General features: G+C 41.3%; 1 protein-coding gene and 1 long non-coding RNA gene across 3 annotated transcripts in view; one reads left to right on the forward strand and one right to left on the reverse strand.

The window, feature by feature from the left end:
• nptx2a (neuronal pentraxin 2a) overlaps positions 1–5134 on the reverse strand; it is a 56648-nt gene extending 51514 nt beyond the window's left edge. For both annotated transcript variants that reach the window (XM_034190707.1, XM_034190706.1), the window contains exons 1-2: positions 4977–5134; positions 4404–4896 (exon numbers count right to left, since the gene is read on the reverse strand). In XM_034190707.1, coding sequence (XP_034046598.1) covers positions 4404–4896; positions 4977–5026 — 543 coding nt within the window. In that variant the 5' untranslated portion in view covers positions 5027–5134. The remainder of the gene's footprint in view (positions 1–4403; positions 4897–4976) is intronic.
• Positions 2962–19912, forward strand: LOC117528133. Its single transcript, XR_004565678.1, has 3 exons — positions 2962–2975; positions 8455–8464; positions 19836–19912. It is a non-coding gene; the product is annotated as an uncharacterized LOC117528133 (long non-coding RNA).
• Positions 19913–20670: the final 758 nt, after the last annotated feature.

A 20670-nucleotide genomic window follows, 5' to 3' on the forward strand; every position in this document is an offset into this window, starting at 1 on the left:
GGAGTCTGGGCAAAAAGTGCAACCGTTGGTGAATTCTGACACTGACAGAAGTAACATGTGTCTGCCAGCGTAAGTTACTGTCAATATAAACACCAAGATATTTGTAAGAGGTCACCTGTTTAATTGTGAGGTTATTTATGACAACAGGACTATGGTCACCGGCTGATCTGGGATCCAGCATCATCTCCACCGTCTTGTTTGTATTTATCTGGAGTTTATGGTTGTCACACCAAACCACAAAATCATTCACAGCAGCCATGTAAGAAGAAGCATCAAGTGACCTGGAAAGTAAACTCAGAATGACGGTATCATCAGAAAACTTCACCACATACTGATCAGGCCCAGAGCTAACACAGTCGTTAGTATCCAAAGTAAACAGGAATGGAAAGCTGATGCACCCCTGCGGAGCTCCCGTACAGCTCACCACTGTATCTGAAAGTGTTCCGTTTATTTTCACTTGCTGTGGTCGATCCGTCAAAAATGAATGATACCACTTAATTAAAAAGGGGTTAACTTTCATTTGTGCCAACTTCCTAAGAAGAATATGTGGCTGAATAGAGTTAAAAGCAGAACTAAAATCAATAAACAACATTCTAGCATATGTACCAGGCTGATCAAGGTGCTGTAATGTGAGGTGCATCAAAGTTGTTATAGCATCACTTGTGCTGCGTTTCCTTTTATAAGCAAACTGGTAACTGTCTAAAAATGGCTCCACATCAGTTTGAAGCACATCTATAATAAGTCGTTCCAAAACTTTACAAACATTTGAGGTAAGTGCCACTGGCCTATAGTCATTGTCTTCCTGAAGACATGACTTTTTTTGGAACTGGAATTATGATGGGTTTTTTTTTTCCAGATTTCTGGTACCGTCTGTGTGTCAATGGAGAGCTGAAACAGCTGCTGCCAAGCAGGCAATAGCTCATCTGCAAATGTTTTCAGGAGAAAAGTGGACATCTTATCCGGCCCTGTAGCTTTTTTCCCACACATAGATTTAAAAGTTTTTTCCACAGCATCGGCATCTATCAGAATCCTGTTCTTCGAATCACGTCACATCCTTAAGGACAGCACAGCAGTCCTTAGTGCTATCAGTTTCAAATCGTAAATAAAATGATAAATAAAAATGATGACAAATACAAAGTATAAATTAATGACTGAACTAAAATTTCAAAACACATCCATGCAAACAACAGTGCACCATGCACAAACCCAAAAACAACAAAATTGATAAACTTAATTCATCTTGCTATAACAAGGAATTAAATCATTTTTATTTAATTCCTTATTTTTTATTTAATTAGAGCCTTTAAAAGCCAACCACATTACCAAATGATTTAATGTTATCAGGACACTTATTCCAAATATTTACACCTTTAGCAGAAACACAATGACTTTTTACAGTAGTCCGAATCTTTGATGATAATAGTATGATATGGGATAATAGTATGATATGACAGGTATAACACAAACATCTGTAATAAAATGTATTTTATTACAGTCTTTGTCATGTGTGTGTGACAGAAGCCAGCAGGAGTCGCTGTGTAATAGTAGTCATTATATATAACGGCTGAGTGGATCCTTGTCATTTGATTGGTGCTTTGTACATCACATGACATGGATTAATTCATCCCATTTGTGTTGCATTGCATTCAGAGTGCAGCTTGGTTCCATTTAGAGTGCAAATTTGGTTCCATACATTTGGTACATTTGCACTCTGCACACAGACACATGCATGCGTGCATGTCCTTGTGCACACGCGCATGTCCTCGTGCACACATGCGCACATGTGCTCGTGCACGCGCATGTTTGCACCCACACATGCTTGCGCCCTTACATGCGCATGCTCACACAACATGCACGTGCACACACACACAAAACAAATTCACTGTGCTGTCTGGAGGCTGCTGGCAGGAAGTTGGAATGAAAATTTGATTGAGTTAACTGACGCTGCTAATTCTTGTAACATACACACAATCCACTCCGCTGTAAGCTGTCTGGATGCATGAAGATCTGTTCACATGAAACGCTGACATCATTTTTGGCTGGACTGAGGAACAACACACAGTCTTTTTTTAATGGAAGTCTGAAGTCAGTGCACAGCATCACTGGACTACACGTTACAGTGGAACACCAAAATGTAAGTCTCTTTTCTGTTGTTTATAAATGAATAAAATATCAAATGACAAGGATCTATTTTAGCCATTATATAAAACAAATAATGAATGTTTTTACATTTTTTTCAATGGAATGAATATTTAATTTGGTGAAATATTCGTACCACTGAACTCATTATTTGTATAATAGGCCTCACTCCCCCAACAGCCAAAGGATACTCTGGCCATACAGGTCAATGACTGGGTTGACCAACTGGTCAGGTCATCGCTGTTCCATGCCCAACCTGGTCTTACGGCAAGTCATGATTCAGCAGCACGAAATATACATTAATCTATTGGTTCATGATATTGTGACAAAAAGCGCCTTATTCTCATCACAGCAGCACGAATTCATTCTAATTCATTCCGTGACTGCTGCACGAAATTAAAAGTGAAGCGGGGGGTCGGGGTGGTTATGGGAGTTGGATTAGGTGATGGTTAAGGTTAGGGTTGGGGGTAGGAGTAGGGTTAGTAAAAGTTAGTTAAAAAACCTCACGAAAATTTGACTCATTTCATGATGGGAGGACAAAAAATAAATGTGAGACTGGGCTGGCCATGCCAGACACTGGGACTTTGCATCTTGAGGGTAGTGAGTGGGAGGAGCCAAAAACACAACACCATGCAGAGAAAGCTGCTACATATAGGTGCATGCTTTTATCTTTATAACTGCACTGCAAAAAAAAAAAATCAAAAGTAAACTGTAATTAGGGCAGCACAGTGGCTTGGTGGTTAGTACTGTTGCCTTCCAACAAAAATGTCATGGGACTGATCCCCACCTGGGGCCTTTCTGTGTGAAGTTTGCATGTTCTGTCCATGCCTGCGCTGGTTCCCTCCGGGTGCTCCGGCTTCCTCCCACATCCAAAGACATGCAGGTTAGGGTGGATTAGAAAATTGAAATTGTAAGTAGGTGTGCGTGCACGTTTGAATGTGTTTGTTTGTCTATACGTGGTCCTGAGACAGACTAGCATCCTGTCCAGGGTGTACCCCGCCTCACGCCCTGTGACTGCTGGAATAGGCTCCAGCCCCCCTGTGACCCTTAACTGGAGTAAGCAGTTGGAGATGACAGAGTGAGTGCAAACAGTAACTCAGCATGAATCCCTTTGTTTTTTTTTTATCATAGACACAAACCAATGAAGCAACTCCACAAAAGGCCAAGGAGTAACTGGTGTGCTGCAGTGTTTTTTTTAAGGAGATTACTACTGTGCAGACCCATGCTGACAGGTGGTGCAATCACTCTGCCACAAAATGCTTTCATTGTCGGTGGTGACGCTCCCCTGCCTGCTGCCAGCTTCACTTTGGGATTCACTTTGTGACATATTCATGGAGTTTGATGAATCTGTCCTGACACAGTAGAACGCTGAGATGATCATTGGTAATCTGGCACTGAAAGCTGAAAATAGCACGTCTTGGATGCAGTGTTGATACATGCATATCTGATTATTGGGCAACTCTGCTCCAGGGGGGCCATGGGATCAGTGTTGCACTAATCATTATGTTAAGCAGATACAGATCAATAGAAATGTGATTAAACTGTAATGTATTATGCATCCTCTCAGCTGCAATATCTTCTTTTGATCTGAGGTGTTAAAGATGGGAGGATGATAGAGGGATGGATCAGCAACACAACTGCAGAAGATAGAACCTTGTGTTTGAGCATCCGGGCTTGTCTGCTCGCAAATGATAAAATAATATAAAACGGGGGCTTAACATATCCAACAGATTTGTGGGCTGGATGCTCTTGCAGAAGTGAGGTATGGGTCAGAATAAAGGCCAGGCTGCAATGAAAATGTCAATTCTGCAGGAACATGAATTACTGAAGTGTCAAAATGTGATTCACTGTAAAATTGCGGGTTTGTGCAGCCGTGAATTTCATCAGCTGCTCTGAATAATTAGTCAAACGGCTGAAAAAAAAAAAAAAAATGGAACACACACAGAACCTCATAAATTATTCAAAGATGCTTTGCAAATCCCCGCACCACACATGCACGATCGCACTTCTGGCAGGGTTTTTGTTGCTGTTCTGTTATTAAGGATTCGTGCGCAGTCGATTTCACCGTCAGCAGCTCTTTAAAAGTGAGCTGACGCTTCTTTGGTGACACTTTGATCTCAATAATCCCCTCAGAAACGTAATTCTCTCAAAGACATTACCAATATGGGGTAAGAAAAATACAGTAAAGCTTTGTACTGACGACACGCAATCATCAGACGTTTCTGTTTTCACTATGTCGCGTTTTACGTACGTGTGCGCCATACCTCCAGGTTCTCCAACCGACCCTTGAGACTCTGCATTGTCTTTCCCAGCTGGTCTATAGTGTCGCTGGGGTCCCGGGGCAGATCGCCCATGGTATTCTTGCCGTACTCCTTCCGTCTGGAGCCCTGACCTCGGGATTTGACCTGCGTAGTCTCGTCCGCGGCCGCCTCGCAGCGCGCCAGCTTGCTGTTGAGCTCCTTGATGGTTCCCTGCTGGTTGACGATGGTCTCTTTCTGCTGCAGAATGGTTTCCCGGAGCTGGATGATCGTGTTCCGCAACTCGTCCTCCACGGGGCTGCTGCCCTGAACGCGGTTCACTCCGAGACCATACCCACAGCCCGGCTCTGCGCCCGGGGGGATGGCGTTGCACACGAAGCGGCTACCTGTGGCATCCTGAGTGCGCGCCGCGCATCCGCTGACCAAACACAACAGTCCAAGTGTGAAAGTGAACATTCCGACTAGATGCTCCTGCTCCTCCAGAATGAGCGCGTAAAACCTGCAGCACAACGGTTTTAGATCGAAGAAACTTCTTTCAATGCGGACTCAAAGTGAAGTGGCTGCGGACATGTTACGCACTTCCAAACTAATAGAAGTAGAAAAACAAGTTCACGGCGTAGAAAAACCATTGACTTAATCAAAACAGAGTCCGCAGTGAAAAATCTGATCAAACATCCAACAAGCACGAGGACGGATCTGCTTTGAACGAGCGATCAAATCGAAATTATGACTTTAAAGCGGTGAAAACGGACTAAAAATACATTTCACACCGACTCCACTAGATTTAAAGAAAGTTATAATCTGGATGGTTGTCGGAGAAAACGATCCACAGCAGGTTGCGGTCAGTGTTGCCTCTTCGTTCGGTTGGTTTGTCAGTGAGTGGTGCTGAAAAGACAGCGACGCTGCTCACTCACGTTATTATAGGGTCGTGCGCACTGGCGCTTCCGCTCATCATCCGTGCGCTCCGCGATTCAGCTTAAACCTACGTCACTGAGTTCCAGCGCGTGCAAGTCAGGCCATCTCTCATCACCTCAGTGAGGCTTATCACGATTATCAAAAACACAAGGCTGCGTAAAATTGTGCACTGGTCACGTGGAAGATAACCTGGCACGCGCTCTTGCGGCTCTGGCCGCATCTGATTAACAGAATCAGGTGCGCTCAGTTTATGAAGAGCTGGAACTGGTCAATCTGTGGGTAAGCTGAAACTGAGAGAGCGAGAAAAAAGGGACAAAAACATTCAGATAATCAGAAGTGGGAAGAGCAGAGGGAGGTGGGAGTTATGGAGTGAGATGAGTCTCCATGGAGCAGGAGGCGCACTGAAGGATCAGGTGCTTCAATCCTGCAAGTCTTTGGGGAAATGTTACTCTGTTCTGCTGTGATGATCCAGATGTTCCAATTCAGAGGTTTTGGCTCCTGCTTGAATGGTTTGAAAACGTCTAGACATGTTTTTTGTTTTGTTTTGTTTTAAATAAATAAATAAATATATAAAATGTGGTGAAAATATTGGTTGAACAGGGTATTATCAGGAGTCTGGATACAGATCAGTTACAATATTAATTGTTGAGCATTGCACTATAGGGCAGACAGGTGCTGGTCATATAATTAGAATATCATGAAAAAGTTGATTTATTTCAGTAACTCCATTCAAAAAGTGAAACTTGTATATTATATTCATTCATTACACACAGACTGATATATTTCAAGTGTTTTATTTCTTTTAATTTTGATGATTATAACTGACAACTAATGAACATCCCAAATTCAGTATATCAGAAAATCAGAAAATTACTTAAGAATAATACAAAAAAAAAAGATTTTTAGAAATGTTGACCAACTGAAAAGTATGAACGTGAAAAGTCTGAGCATGTATAGTACTCAATTTTCATTTCCAACCACTCCACAAAATTTCATCAAAATCCGTTCAAAACTTTTTGAGTTATCCTCCTGACAAACAGACAGACAAACAAACAAACGCGACTGAAAACATCTCCTTGGCGGAGGTAAAAATCTAAAAATATGTTCAGCTGAACTCAGTGAAAACATATTATAGTGAACAGTTTTATCAAGGTATATATATATATATAAAAAAAACAATTAAAAGTTGTTTCGTCTTAGGTTCTGGATTCTGGATCAGTTTTAAATACAAAGTGAGTTTTATTTTTTCCATTTTCATTTCTTTCTGAAAAACAATCATATTAATTCTGACAACCTGTCGTATCTATCTATCTATCTATCTATCTATCTATCTATCTATCTATCTATCTATCTATCTATCTATCTATCTATCTATCTATCTATCTATCTATCTATCTATCTATCTATCTATCTATCTATCTATCTATCTATCTATCTATCTATCTATCTATCTATCTATCTATAGCTGGAATAAGTATTGAACATGGTGCCATTTTTCTCAGTAATCCACATATAAAAAGAAATCAAAACAAATAAGTACAGAAATTAAGTTATGTGTAATAAAATTTGAATGACACAAGGAAAAAGTATTGAACACGCTTACTGAATTTTATTCAGTGCTTTATAGAAAAGCGTTTGTTGTTAATGACAACTTCAAGACACCTCCTGGATGGAGAAACTAGTCACATGCATTGCTTTATGCATTATGTTACCTATGCCATTCATCTTGTATAGGTAACATAATTATTATGCAATTCAAACAATATACTTTCTGTATTTTAAGTAAATACTGTCATTATTACTGATTTAGAGTAATTATATTTTATTAATACTAAATACATAAAGCTGAGGATTATGCTTTTCAAATAAATAGGATTTATTACAGTAATGAATATGCATCATGGTTTATTTGGTAGGTTTGTATTAAAATTACCTAAAACAGTAAATGGGAACTTGTCATGTAATAAATTACATAAATCTTAAAAGTTAGGGTTAAATATTTCTGTGAGTGCAACCTCAATCCACATTTCCATTATGTGATTTAAACCTCTTGCATCCAGGCAATTAAGTGTGAACCTGCATGTATGATAGATAGATAGATAGATAGATAGATAGATAGATAGATAGATAGATAGATAGATAGATAGATAGATAGATAGATAGATAGATAGATAGATAGATAGATAGATAGATAGATAGATAGATAGATAGCTAGCTAGCTTTTATTATCATTGTCATTACAACAACGCAGCCAGGTCTCACGTTTTTTTCGTGCTCCCGTCATGAGATGAGTCAAATTTTCGTGACAAGGTTTTTTTTTAACTCACTATTACTAACCCTACTCCTACCCCCAACCATAAACTTAACCATAACCTAATCCTACTCCTTCCCCCAACCCTAACCATAACCACCCTGCTTCACTTTTAATTTTGTGCAGCCATCACGAAATGAATGAGTATGAATTTGTGCTGCCGTGACAAAAATGAGGCACTTTTTGTCGCAATATCATGAACCAATAGATTAATGTATATTTTGTACTCCTGAATCATGACATGCCATGAGACAGGGTTGCAGTACAAGTATGATCCATCTGTTCCTCTGTAGAAGACCCATGGTCACAGACGTACAGTCATGAAATGACATGAATGGAGTGGGGTGCTGTTATCATGTCCACATCTGCTGGGCTAGTGTGTCCTGCCGGCCCCGCGCATGTGTCCACCCCGACAAGCGTGTCTTGTAGATGGTGCACTGCAGGACAGATTCCGCGTCATGTGGAACAGAGCTCACGTGGGTGACATGTCATTCAAATCACCTGCTGCGTGTTATGATCTGATGGTCTGTTTCACCTGGGGTAGCCTGTCAATGTGTGCGGCATGCGCTCGCTCGCTGCAGCCCATTGCAACAGCGATATATGTTTTTATGTATGTCCACGTGAGCACAGCAAGCAGACACACACGCCTCACAGTGGACAGTTGCTAGTTTATGTCCGTCCAAACACGGTACGTGTTCTCCAGCTGCGACGTCCAGAACCATAGATCTCCACAGCTGCTCCTGTCGGTGAACACCCCCCTGTCAGTTCAGTGCACACACCAATGTGTCACTGTGTCTGTGTTATTTGAGCTGTCAGTGAGTCTGTGGTCAGCAGCTGACAGGTACCTTGCTATGCTGTGTGCACTCTGACCTGCCTGTGTGGCCCCCATGTGATCATGGCTGTGCAGCATATATATCAGCATTTTATGCAAGTGTGCGCCCCCAGCATGCCACATGTGTTGGGGGAGCACGACACATGCGCACACGTGCAATACACATGCAGACCACATGTGTGTTGCTGTTTGCAAAGGCACAGTTGTGGGAGCACTTAGACAAATTTCACATCCATCTCAACAGTGATTGTCTGCTGACTATTGTTGTGCTAATAGTGTGAATGGCCACACATTTTCTAAGTGCCAAACGAGTGGTGTTAGATGTTTGTGTGTGTCAGGTGGAATTTGGCAACACCTGCCGCGAGAGGGTTCGATGGGCTCTCACAGCGCACACTCTGTCTTTCAGTCGCTGTTGTAGCAACAGGTGTACGAGGCGTTAGAAGCAGCTACGATTTTACACGTATTGCATATGATTCCTGCTTCATGCACACTTCATGTGCAATTTGACCACATTCGTACTACAGTACTGTTCAGAATAATAGTAGTGCTATGTGACTAAAAAGATTAAGCCAGGTTTTGAGTATATTTCTTATTGTTACATGGGAAACAAGGTACCAGTAAATTCAGTAGATTCTCACAAATCCAACAAGACCAAGCATTCATGATATGCACACTCTTAAGGCTATGAAACTGGGCTATTAGTGAAAAAAAGTAGAAAAGGGGGTGTTCACAATAATAGTAGCATCTGCTGTTGATGCTACAAACTCAAAACTATTATGTTCAAACTGCTTTTTTAGCAATCCTGTGAATCACTAAACTAGTATTTAGTTGTATAACCACAGTTTTTCATGATTTCTTCACATCTGCGAGGCATTAATTATGTTGGTTTGAAACCAAGATTTTGCTTGTTTACTAGTGTGCTTGGCGTCATTGTCTTGTTGAAACACCCATTTCAAGGGAATATCCTCTTCAGCATAAGGCAATGACCTCTTCAAGTATTTTGACATATCCAAACTGATCCATGATACCTGGTTTGCGATATACAAGGTCTGTTAGAAAAGTATTGGACCTTTTTATTTTTTGCAAAAACCTGATGGATTTGAATCACGTGTGCTTGCATGAGCAAACCTTGAACCTTCGTGCACATGCGTGAACTTTTTCACGCCTGTCGATTGCGTCATTTCCTGGTAAGCAGCCTTTGTGTGGGACGTGTGCTGTGCGCTCAGCGGATTTTCATTTCAAGGAAAAAGACGGAACGACTGGAGCAGCGCCGCATCAAATTTTGCCAGAAACTGGGCGACAGCCAGGTGGAAACCATTCGGATGATTCAGACGGCTTTCGGTGATGATCCTGATGATCCTCACACAGATTAAGGAGCCGTACAACCAGTTTAAAGACATCTACACAACGGTGGAGAGCGCGTCACGCTCCGGTCGGCCATCAACATGCTGAATTGACCAGATCATTTCCAAAGTGAACGCTGTGGTGATGCGGGGCCATCGTGTGACTGTCCGAGAAATTGCGGAAGAGGTGGACATCAGCACTTTTTCAGCACATTCCACTGTAGAAGATTTCCACTGTAGAAGACAGAAGATTTGGCCATGAAAAGAGTGGCTGTGAAATTCATGCTGCTTCTGATGGGGGAGCAAAAGCGCCTTCATGTTGAAGTCTCACAGGACATGCTGTGACATGCCCACCTCTTCCACAATTTCTCGGATAGTCACATGACTGAAAAGTCACCGAAAGCCGTCTGAATCATCTGAATGGTTTCCACCTGGCTGTTGCCCAGTTTCTGGCAAAATTTGATGCGGCGCTGCTCCAGTCGTTCCGTCTTTTTCCTTGAAATGAAAATCCACCGAGCGCACTGCACATGTCCTCACACAAAGGCTGCTTACCAGAAAATGATGCAATCGTCAGGCGTGAAAAAGTTCACGCATGCGCACGAAGGTTCAAGGTTTGCTCATGCAAGCACACGTGATTCAAATCCATGAGGTTTTTGCAAAAAATAAAAAGGTTCAATACTTTTCTAACAGACCTCGTATAGGCCCAACACCATAGTAGGAGAAACATGCCCATATCATGATGCTTGCACCACCACGCTTCACTGTCTTCACTGTAATCTGTGGCTTGAATTCAGAGTTTGGGGGTCGTCTCACAAACTGTCTGCGGCACTTGGACCCAAAACGAACAGTTTTACTCTCATCAGTCCACAAAATATTCCTCCATTTCTCTTTAGGCCAGTTGATGTGTTCTTTGGCAAATTGTAACCTCTTCTGCACATGTCTTTTGTTTAACAGAGGGACTTTGCAGGGGATTCTTGCAAATAAATTAGCTTCACACAGGTGTCTTCTAACTGTCACAGCACTTACAGGTAACTCCAGACTGTCTTTGATCATCCAGGAGCTGATCAGTGGGTGAGCCTTTGCCATTCTGGTTATTCTTCTATTCATTTTGATGGTTGTTTTCTGTTTTCTTCCACATGTCTCTGTTTTTTTTTTTTGTTTTTTTTTTTGCCCATTTTAAAGCATCGGAGATCATTGTACACTGTAAATGCTAACATACAAATGAATTAAGTATGATAAGTGAACCAAACTCAGTTTTCATCAACCTGTTATGAACACTCATTTTAAATAAGTTAGTAAGACTTTGAGACTGGAAGACCTGCTTTACTTGATGTTTCCCATTTAAGACAAATTAGAAAAAATAATTTTTCATATCCAGTGTCCTTTGGGGCATTCTTTCAAACATGTGCAGATCTGCCTCACTTACTTTGCGCATTCCCGCCCACACACGTCCATGGTAAGCCCATGTTTGGACCACCAGTGCTCTCTCCAACCTGTTTTTCACTCACTGATGATAAACTGTCTGGAATTAGTTTGGTTTATAAATCAAAACCATAAGTCAAAACTGCTTTGCTTTTAATGTCCTATGTGACACGCCAGTACTGTTCCATGTTGAAAGTAAAGAACTTGTCCTTACAGCAGTGGGCAGAGCGCTCAAAGACAGCAGCTCTGACTCGTTGTTTGTGTTGGATTTGTGATCGCCTTTGTTTTTCCTCAGAAGTGTCAGCGGTGCTTAAACACAAAAATGGCTTGTGTAGCTGACAGTGTACCAGAGTCAATACTAAAAGTTAGCAGTTAGCTGTAGCTTCAAGAAAATTAAATTGACGTGAATATGAAGGATGAACAAAACTAAAGAGAATTACGCTGTCATTTGTGCACTGGATGCTCACAGTAAATAAGTTACTGTAATCTAATTTATTTGACTACTGTAAACTCAAAATTAACAAGTTACTATAATCTAGGTTTATAAGTTTATTTGAGTACTGCAAACTCAAAATGAATAAGTTACTATAATATAATTTATTTAAGTTCATTTGAGTACAGAGAACTAACAAAAAATTAGTTAATCATATCTAATTTATCTAAGTTAACATAAATTATTTTTTTAAGGCAACGACTTTGCATATTTTTTTAAGTAAAGTCAACTTATTATATTTTACAGTGTAGATGAACAGCCTATAAGTTTTTGCACCTGCGTATACGTTTTCCCCTCTCTTTAATCAAACTACGCTCTTCTTCTGAACAATGTCTTGAACGTCCCATTTTCCTCAGGCTTTCAAAGAGAAAAGCATGTTCAACAGGTGCCTATTGTTGTGTGGGCCGCTGAAGAGGAGGTACTGCTGGCCCACCACCACCAGAGGGCGCCCTGCCTGGAGTGCGGGCTCCAGGCACCAGAGGGCGCTACCGCATCATGGGAGTAATCTGGGGGACAGCTGTCACCCATCTCCAAACACAGCTGTTTCTACTCAGCACCGAGGTATATCAGGAGGACGGCGTCTCCACCTCAGTGCCGAGATATCGCCTTAAGACTGAGGTAACATTCTCTGCCTTCATATTCTGAATAACCAGCTAAGATTTGTAAACCGTTTCAGGACTGCTGACTACTAACAGCTAAATTGCTTGAATAAGTACTCACCTTCCTGCTGTATATTGTCAAGAGGTGGAGGCGGCTTCTCCCCTCTCCGTGGCTGGGTGCTGTCGCATCCACATCTGTGTGTTGTTGCTCTCTCCTGCCAGCAGTACCGGATCCGACGAGCGGAGGCAGTGGCCACCTGGGAATTCGGGACTTGGCGGTTCCAGTATTTCCGGGGGTCGGTGGCAGAGGAGATCTGGGTGGTTCCGGTTCGACTGAGACGGACGTCTCCTACCTTCGAGCCTGCCCACACGACACCAGTGGAATTCGGTGTAAACCCAAAGTGTCAATTGTTGTATTGGTTGTGCATTTTCACAACAGTAAAAATTGTTATTTACTTTCTCCATTGTCCGTTCATTGCGCCCCCTGTTGTGGGTCCGTGTTCCTACACTTTCACAACACCTATTTAAGGATGAAGCCATCCTTAAATAGGGGACACCTGATTCACACCTGTTTGTTCCACAAAACTGACGAACTCACTGACTGAATGCCACACTACTATTATTGTGAACACCCCCTTTTCTACTTTTTTTTTACTAATAGCCCAATTTCATAGCCTTAAGTGTGTACATATCATGAATGCTTGGTCTTGTTGGATTTGTGAGAATCTACTGAATCTACTGGTACCTTGTTTCCCATGTAACAATAAGAAATATACTCAAAACCTGGATTAATCTTTTTAGTCACATAGCACTACTATTATTCTGAACACTACTGTATGTGTGAAGGGGCCCTCAGTTTAGTGGAGATTTCTGATGATATGTCTCTTTGTTTCAGTTGCTCATGCGTCCACTCAACTGACGTCTACTCTGCCACATGCTGGAACCCAATGCAACAAGACTGTGTGGTTTCATTTTTGTAAAGTTCTGAAATCATTTCCTGTGCAGACAATCAGTGACTTTAGTCTGGGATCTGTACGTGCCTTGATGCCTGGCTGAGAGTCAGAGTAAATGACTGGATTCGATGGAGATGTATTCATTTGTATTACATCTTAGTGATGATAGAATTCCAAAAACTTTGAGAAATTTGAAGATAACTTTCTGGAGCTGAGTGACAATGTACTTTCAGCACCTGTAGATATTTGAATAATTCTTGGTCCAATTCCTCTATTGAAACACAAGTTATTAGTTGATTCATCTGTGAAAAAGTTTCAGCAGTTGTCTGCTGCAGAGTTGGTACCATCTTCTGCTCAAGCCTTAAGCTTCCCTGCATCACCTAAAAGAATGGTTCTTTTATTGATAGCTCAATGCAAGGGCGTAGGTTTGGTCTCAGCTTTTGTAGGGACAATACCACACCCCCCCGGCCCCCCTGCTCACCACCATCACCCCCTAACCCACTCATACCATTAGATGCACAAGTACAGCATAATACATAACATATGACGACATAATGCTGAATAATTTAACACTTTATTTACAATATTAAGTGTGTAGGCAAACAAACAAATAGCTTAAATAACAAAATTGCACCCAAAATCACGAATCTATTCTATAGGCCTACACCTGAGAGAACAAGACAACAACAAAAAAAAAAAAAATACTTGTGGAGCTAACAAAAAAAAAAAAAAAAGTTTTTGCAAACAAGATGTATAATCTATTCTCTTCATCAATAATGCAGTTGTAGGTATCTGGCAACCTAATTTGCCAAAAAAAAAAAAAGGGATTTCCAATGATATATATGGTGTATTACGGTAAACGTAAGCCTGTGATGTCATAACGCAGAGGAAAAACATGGAAGTTTCACACTAGTGCGCCGCTGATTCTCATTACCGTAAATTCTCATGTAAGCCCTCACTCTGAAAAATTTCAACACTGACAGCAAGCCAAGAACCCGTGCTTTCCAACAGTATGCTATATGTTGCATATATTACAGTAAAGTGTGTTCGGTGACTTTTGAAACAAGGGAAAAGTATGAAAAAGAGCGCAAAAGTGACAGAAAAGTACAGAGACAGACAGCAAACATAAATGTAGTATTTTTTGAGGAAAAGGCAGGGTATTAGTGTCATTTGTCAAGGTGTGTGCAGTTTATTTTAAGTGTGGCGCACAGCATTGTTCGCAACCCCTCCCCCCCGCCCTTCTTGTTTTTCTGCACCGGAGCAGTGTTGCCAGATATGAAATATGAAACTATCGTACCAAAACCTCAAAATTATCGTATTTTGGGAGAAATTATCGTACACAAACAAAACGCATACAACGTAGCTATTTTAGCGTTTTTTTTTAAACAGTAATTATAGTAATGGGGAAACTATGGCACAAAAAGAACGCAAATGCACAAGCAAGACTGTGAAGTAACACAAACATGTGTTAATTACCAGACTAGAAAGAGTCGAATTCAACCTCGAGGTCGCTGTCGTCATCCGATGCCATGGCCACTTGTGCAGATTTTGTTGAAAAACAGAAAAAATGTTGACACCTCCATAAGGAACTTGAACTTTTTTTTATTTTTCTTGTCTATCTCTTTGCTCTTGTGTTTTGTTCGTTTGTTATTGCATTTGTTGAAATACAGTTTCGAAAAAAAAAAAAGATGGTTGGGGAATCTTCCTGTCCTGTCCTGCAGAGATTGGATGGGAACTCATTACTTTGTATGGGGAGGGGGCGGGCTTTCAAATGACTGTCCCGACAGCCCAAAGCCAGCAGCAGCCCTGTGTGTGGTGTGTCTTTGATGCCGACTGAGTGCAACGCCTGCAAAATGATTCTTGGGTGTCAGAGAGAGATGCGTGTTTGGGCAACCAACTGAAATTATCGTACATATTTGGTTTTTTTCCAATTATTGATCGTACATCGTACAGAGGGCAAAACTATCGTACAAATACGATAATTATCGTACATCTGGAAACACTGCACCGGAGCCACCCATCCTCTGCGCTCCGGGACCTCCCACTTTACAAATTAAGCACTGCCTGCCACGAGATGCGCTTTGTTTACGTCCGTGTGAGAAGAACGTGAGCCAATGAAATTGCAACATGGGTAACCCTGTCACTCTGGCACGTCGAAAACACAAAACGTGACGACTAAAATTATAGTATCGAGTTCGCAAAAAAATAGTGAATGATTTTGTTATATAAACAAAAATGCTAAATATTGGTAGGGACTATTTTGCCATCCCAAAATATTGGTTGTGACTTGTCCCTATGGTCCATATGCAAACCTACGCCCCTGGCTCAATGTGCAGAACCTTTGTCACCATTCTTGCTATTTTTACCCCATAACTCCATAACATTCATTCACAGAATGTCCAAACTACACCTTTTTGGAATCTTTATGATCAGATAAATAATATGGAATACATTTCAATATGATTGGAGCATTTTAAATTTTGACGCCTGTGTAACTCTTCAATTGACCCCTTGAAAACAATGTCGGACTCTGTTGTTTTCTCTGGGCCCCTCCCCAATCAGACCGGGAGTGACATGTTTAGCCGCATGTTCTCCTTGAATTGCTGGCTGTCTGAGTGGTGTCCAAAAAATGAGGTGGGCTTCATTGATAATTGGCAAAGCTTCTGGGGAAAACCTGGTCTTGTTAGGAGAGACGGCATCCATCCCACTTTAGATGGAGCAGTTCTCATTTCTAGAAATCTGGCCAATTTTCTTGGATCCTCCAAACTGTGACTGTCCAGCGTTGGGACCAGGAGGCAGAGCTGTGGTCTTATACACCTCTCTGCAGCTTCTCTCCCCCTGCCATCCCCTCATTACCCCATCCCCGTAGAGACGGTGCCTGCTCCCAGACCACCAATAACCAGCAAAAATCTATTTAAGCATAAAAATTCAAAAAGAAAAAATAATATAGCACCTTCAATTGCACCACAGACTAAAACAGTTAAATGTGGTCTATTAAACATTAGGTCTCTCTCTTCTAAGTCCCTGTTGGTAAATGATATAATAATTGATCAACGTATTGATTTATTCTGCCCTAACAGAAACCTGGTTACAGCAGGATGAATATGTTAGTTTAAATGAGTCAACACCCCCGAGTCACACTAACTGTCAGAATGCTCGTAGCACGGGCCGTGGCGGAGGATTAGCAGCAATCTTCCATTCCAGTTTATTAATTAATCAAAAACCTAGACAGAGCTTTAATTCATTTGAAAGCTTGTCTCTTAGTCTTGTCCATCCAAATTGGAAGTCCCAAAAACCAGTTTTATTTGTTATTATCTATCGTCCACCTGGTCGTTACTGTGAGTTTCTCTGTGAATTTTCAGACCTTTTGTCTGACTTAGTGCTTAGCTCAGATAAGATAATTATAGTGGGCGATTTTAATATCCACACAGATGCTGAGAATGACAGCCTCAACACTGCATTTAATCTATTATTAGACTCTATCGGCTTTGCTCAAAAAGTAAATGAGTCCACCCACCACTTTAATCATATCTTAGATCTTGTTCTGACTTATGGTATGGAAATAGAAGATTTAACAGTATTCCCTGAAAACTCCCTTCTGTCTGATCATTTTTTAATAACATTTACATTTACCCTGATGGACTACCCTGCAGTGGGGAATAAGTTTCATTACACTAGAAGTCTTTCAGAAAGTGCTGTAACTAGGTTTAAGGATATGATTCCTTCGTTATGTTCTCTAATGTCATATACCAACACAGAGCAGAGTAGCTACCTAAACTCTGTAAGGGAGTTAGAGTATCTCGTCAATAGTTTTACATCCTCTTTGAAGACAACTTTGGATGCTGTAGCTCCTCTGAAAAAGAGAGCTTTAAATCAGAAGTGTCTGACTTCCGTGGTATAACTCACAAACTCGTAGCTTAAAGCAGATAACCCGTAAGTTGGAGAGGAAATGGCGTCTCACTAACTTAGAAGATCTTCACTTAGCCTGGAAAAAGAGTTTGTTGCTCTATAAAAAAGCCTTCCGTAAAGCTAGGACATCTTTCTACTCATCACTAATTGAAGAAAATAAGAATAACCTCAGGTTTCTTTTCAGCACTGTAGCTAGGCTGACAAAGAGTCAGAGCTCTATTGAGCTGAGTATTCCATTAACTTTAACTAGTAATGACTTCATGACTTTCTTTGCTAACAAAATTTTGACTATTAGAGAAAAAATTACTCATAACCATCCCAAAGATGTATCGTTATCTTTGGCTGCTTTCACTGATGCCGGTATTTGGTTAGACTCTTTCTCTCCGGTTGTTCTGTCTGAGTTATTTTCATTGGTTGCTTCGTCCAAACCATCGGCATGTTTATTGGACCCCATTCCTGCCAGGCTGCTCAAGGAAGTCCTACCATTATTTAATGCTTCAATCTTAAATATGATCAATCTATCTTTGTTAGTTGGTTATGTACCACAGGCCTTTAAGGTGGCAGTAATTAAACCATTACTTAAAAAGCCATCACTTGACCCAGCTATCTTAGCTAATTATAGGCCAATTTCCAACCTTCCTTTTCTCTCAAAGATTCTTGAGAGGGTAGTTGTAAAACAGTTAACTGATCACCTGCAGAGGAATGGTCTATTTGAAGAGTTTCAGTCAGGTTTTAGAATTCATCATAGTACAGAAACAGCATTAGTGAAGGTTACAAATGATCTTCTTATGGCTTCGGACAGTGGACTTATCTCTGTGCTTGTTCTGTTGGACCTCAGTGCTGCTTTTGATACTGTTGACTATAAAATTTTATTACAGAGATTAGAGCATGTCATAGGTATTAAAGGCACTGCGCTGCGGTGGTTTGAATCATATTTGTCTAATAGATTACAGTTTGTTCATGTAAATGGGGAATCTTCTTCACAGACTAAAGTTAATTATGGAGTTCCACAAGGTTCTGTGCTAGGACCAATTTTATTCACTTTATACATGCTTCCCTTAGGCAGTATTATTAGACGGCATTGCTTAAATTTTCATTGTTACGCAGATGATACCCAGCTTTATCTATCCATGAAGCCAGAGGATACACAACAATTAGCTAAACTGCAGGATTGTCTTACAGACATAAAGACATGGATGACCTCTAATTTCCTGCTTTTAAACTCAGATAAAACTGAAGTTATTGTACTTGGCCCCACAAATCTTAGAAGCATGGTGTCTAACCAGATCGTTACTCTGGATGGCATTTCCCTGATCTCTAGTAATACTGTGAGAAATCTTGGAGTCATTTTTGATCAGGATATGTCATTCAAGGCGCATATTGGACAAATATGTAGGACTGCCTTTTTGCATTTACGCAATATCTCTAAAATCAGAAAGGTCTTGTCTCAGAGTGATGCTGAAAAACTAATTCATGCATTTATTTCCTCTAGGCTGGACTATTGTAATTCATTATTATCAGGTTGTCCTAAAAGCTCCCTAAAAAGCCTTCAGTTGGTTCAGAATGCTGCAGCTAGAGTACTGACGGGGACTAGCAGGAGAGAGCATATCTCACCCGTGTTGGCCTCTCTTCATTGGCTTCCTGTTAATTCTAGAATAGAATTTAAAATTCTTCTTCTTACTTATAAAGTTTTGAATAATCAGGTCCCATCTTATCTTAGGGACCTCGTAGTACCATATTACCCCATTAGAGCGCTTCGCTCTCAGACTGCGGGCTTACTTGTAGTTCCTAGGGTTTGTAAGAGTAGAATGGGAGGCAGAGCCTTCAGCTTTCAGGCTCCTCTCCTGTGGAACCAGCTCCCAATTCAGATCAGGGAGACAGATACCCTCTCTACTTTTAAGATTAGGCTTAAAACTTTCCTTTTCGCTAAGGCTTATAGTTAGGGCTGGATCGGGTGACCCTGGACCATCCCTTGGTTATGCTGCTTTAGACGTAGATTGTGGGGGGGGTTCCCATGATGCACTGTTTCTTTCTCTTTTTGCTCCGTATGCATCACTCTGCATTTAATCATTAGTGATCGATCTCTGCCCCCCTTCACGGCATGTCTTTTTCCTGGTTTTTTCCCTCAGCCCCAACCAGTCTCAGCAGAAGACTGCCCCGCCCTGAGCCTGGTTCTGCTGGAGGTTTCTTCCTGTTAAAGGGAGTTTTTTCCTTCCCACTGTTGCCAAGTGCTTGCTCATAGGGGGTCGTTTGACCGTTGGGGTTTTTCATAATTATTGTATGGCCTTGCCTTACAATATGGAGCGCCTTGGGGCAACTGTTTGTTGTGATTTGGCGCTATATAAGAAAAAAGTTGATTGATTGATTGATTCTTGGCCGCCTATTGAAAGTTCATGTGGCCACTCGGCATTTGTAAAAGAGTAATGTCTAAGGAGTATGTGTGCCAAATTTGGTGCTTGCATCACCATTTGAAGGATCCCTCAGTAAATATTTACTTATCTGCTGCACTATTTGGAGCCTCAAACAGAGGATTTATAATGTTTTATGTTTCAGCATAGTCCCCTTCCAACTCCACACACTTGTTCTATGTAGTTTGCCAGTCATTGATACCCGATCAGTACAAGTCAACATCTTGGTCCCCTAACGAGCCCTCCGCTGCAGCTCATTGTCATCCTCAAATCTCTGGCCCCAAAGGTATTTTTTCAGCCTGGGAAAGAGGTGGAAGTCGCTAGGGGCTAGGTCTGAAGAATAGGGTGGGTGAGGAAGAAGATCATAGCCACACTCGCACACAGCGTCCATGGCAACCTGGCTGGTGTGGACTGGTGCGTTGTCCTGGTGAAGCAGAATGCCACGACTGACACTGGAGGGTATGACTCTTCCGCACAGTGTTATTACTCAACAACTGAAGTGAGCAATATGATCCTACATGAAATAAGCAGCTAAGGCACTGATGTAGATCAGGTGTGTGATGCATTGTAATATCAGACTGGGAAAAATGTGTGAGGCTCAAAACGTTTTGACATCCCCTCGTATTTTCGTCACGATAAAGCCCTGGTTTTTTGCGTAAATGAATGTGACTAAACTGTAATCAACAATCTTCAATTCAATTCACAACATAACGCAGGACTCAGGTCTAACCTTACCCACCCCCTGAACAAGCGCATTGGCAACAGTGGAAATTTTACACAATAGAAGATGGAAAGTGCAGAGAAAGAAGTTCAGAACTGGACTGGATGGAGGCAATCCATCAGAAACATCCACCCACACTGTAGCACAAAAATCTTAAGATAAAGTCTGCTAAAAATAAAATATATCTATATGCGAGACTAAATCATCATTATTTTAGAAATGCGAGTGCCGGCTCACTGATCTCACAGGTCTGTATGGAGAAACACTGTGACCTTCGGTAGGAGGACATCTGTGCGGTCTGTCACGTCTCTGATGGGCAACGCTGAAAATATTCTGTTTCTCTCTTTCAGTGTAACCACTGCACATC

Source organism: Thalassophryne amazonica, chromosome 16, assembly GCF_902500255.1.
Source record: "Thalassophryne amazonica chromosome 16, fThaAma1.1, whole genome shotgun sequence".
Classification (NCBI taxonomy): Eukaryota; Metazoa; Chordata; class Actinopteri; order Batrachoidiformes; family Batrachoididae; genus Thalassophryne; species Thalassophryne amazonica.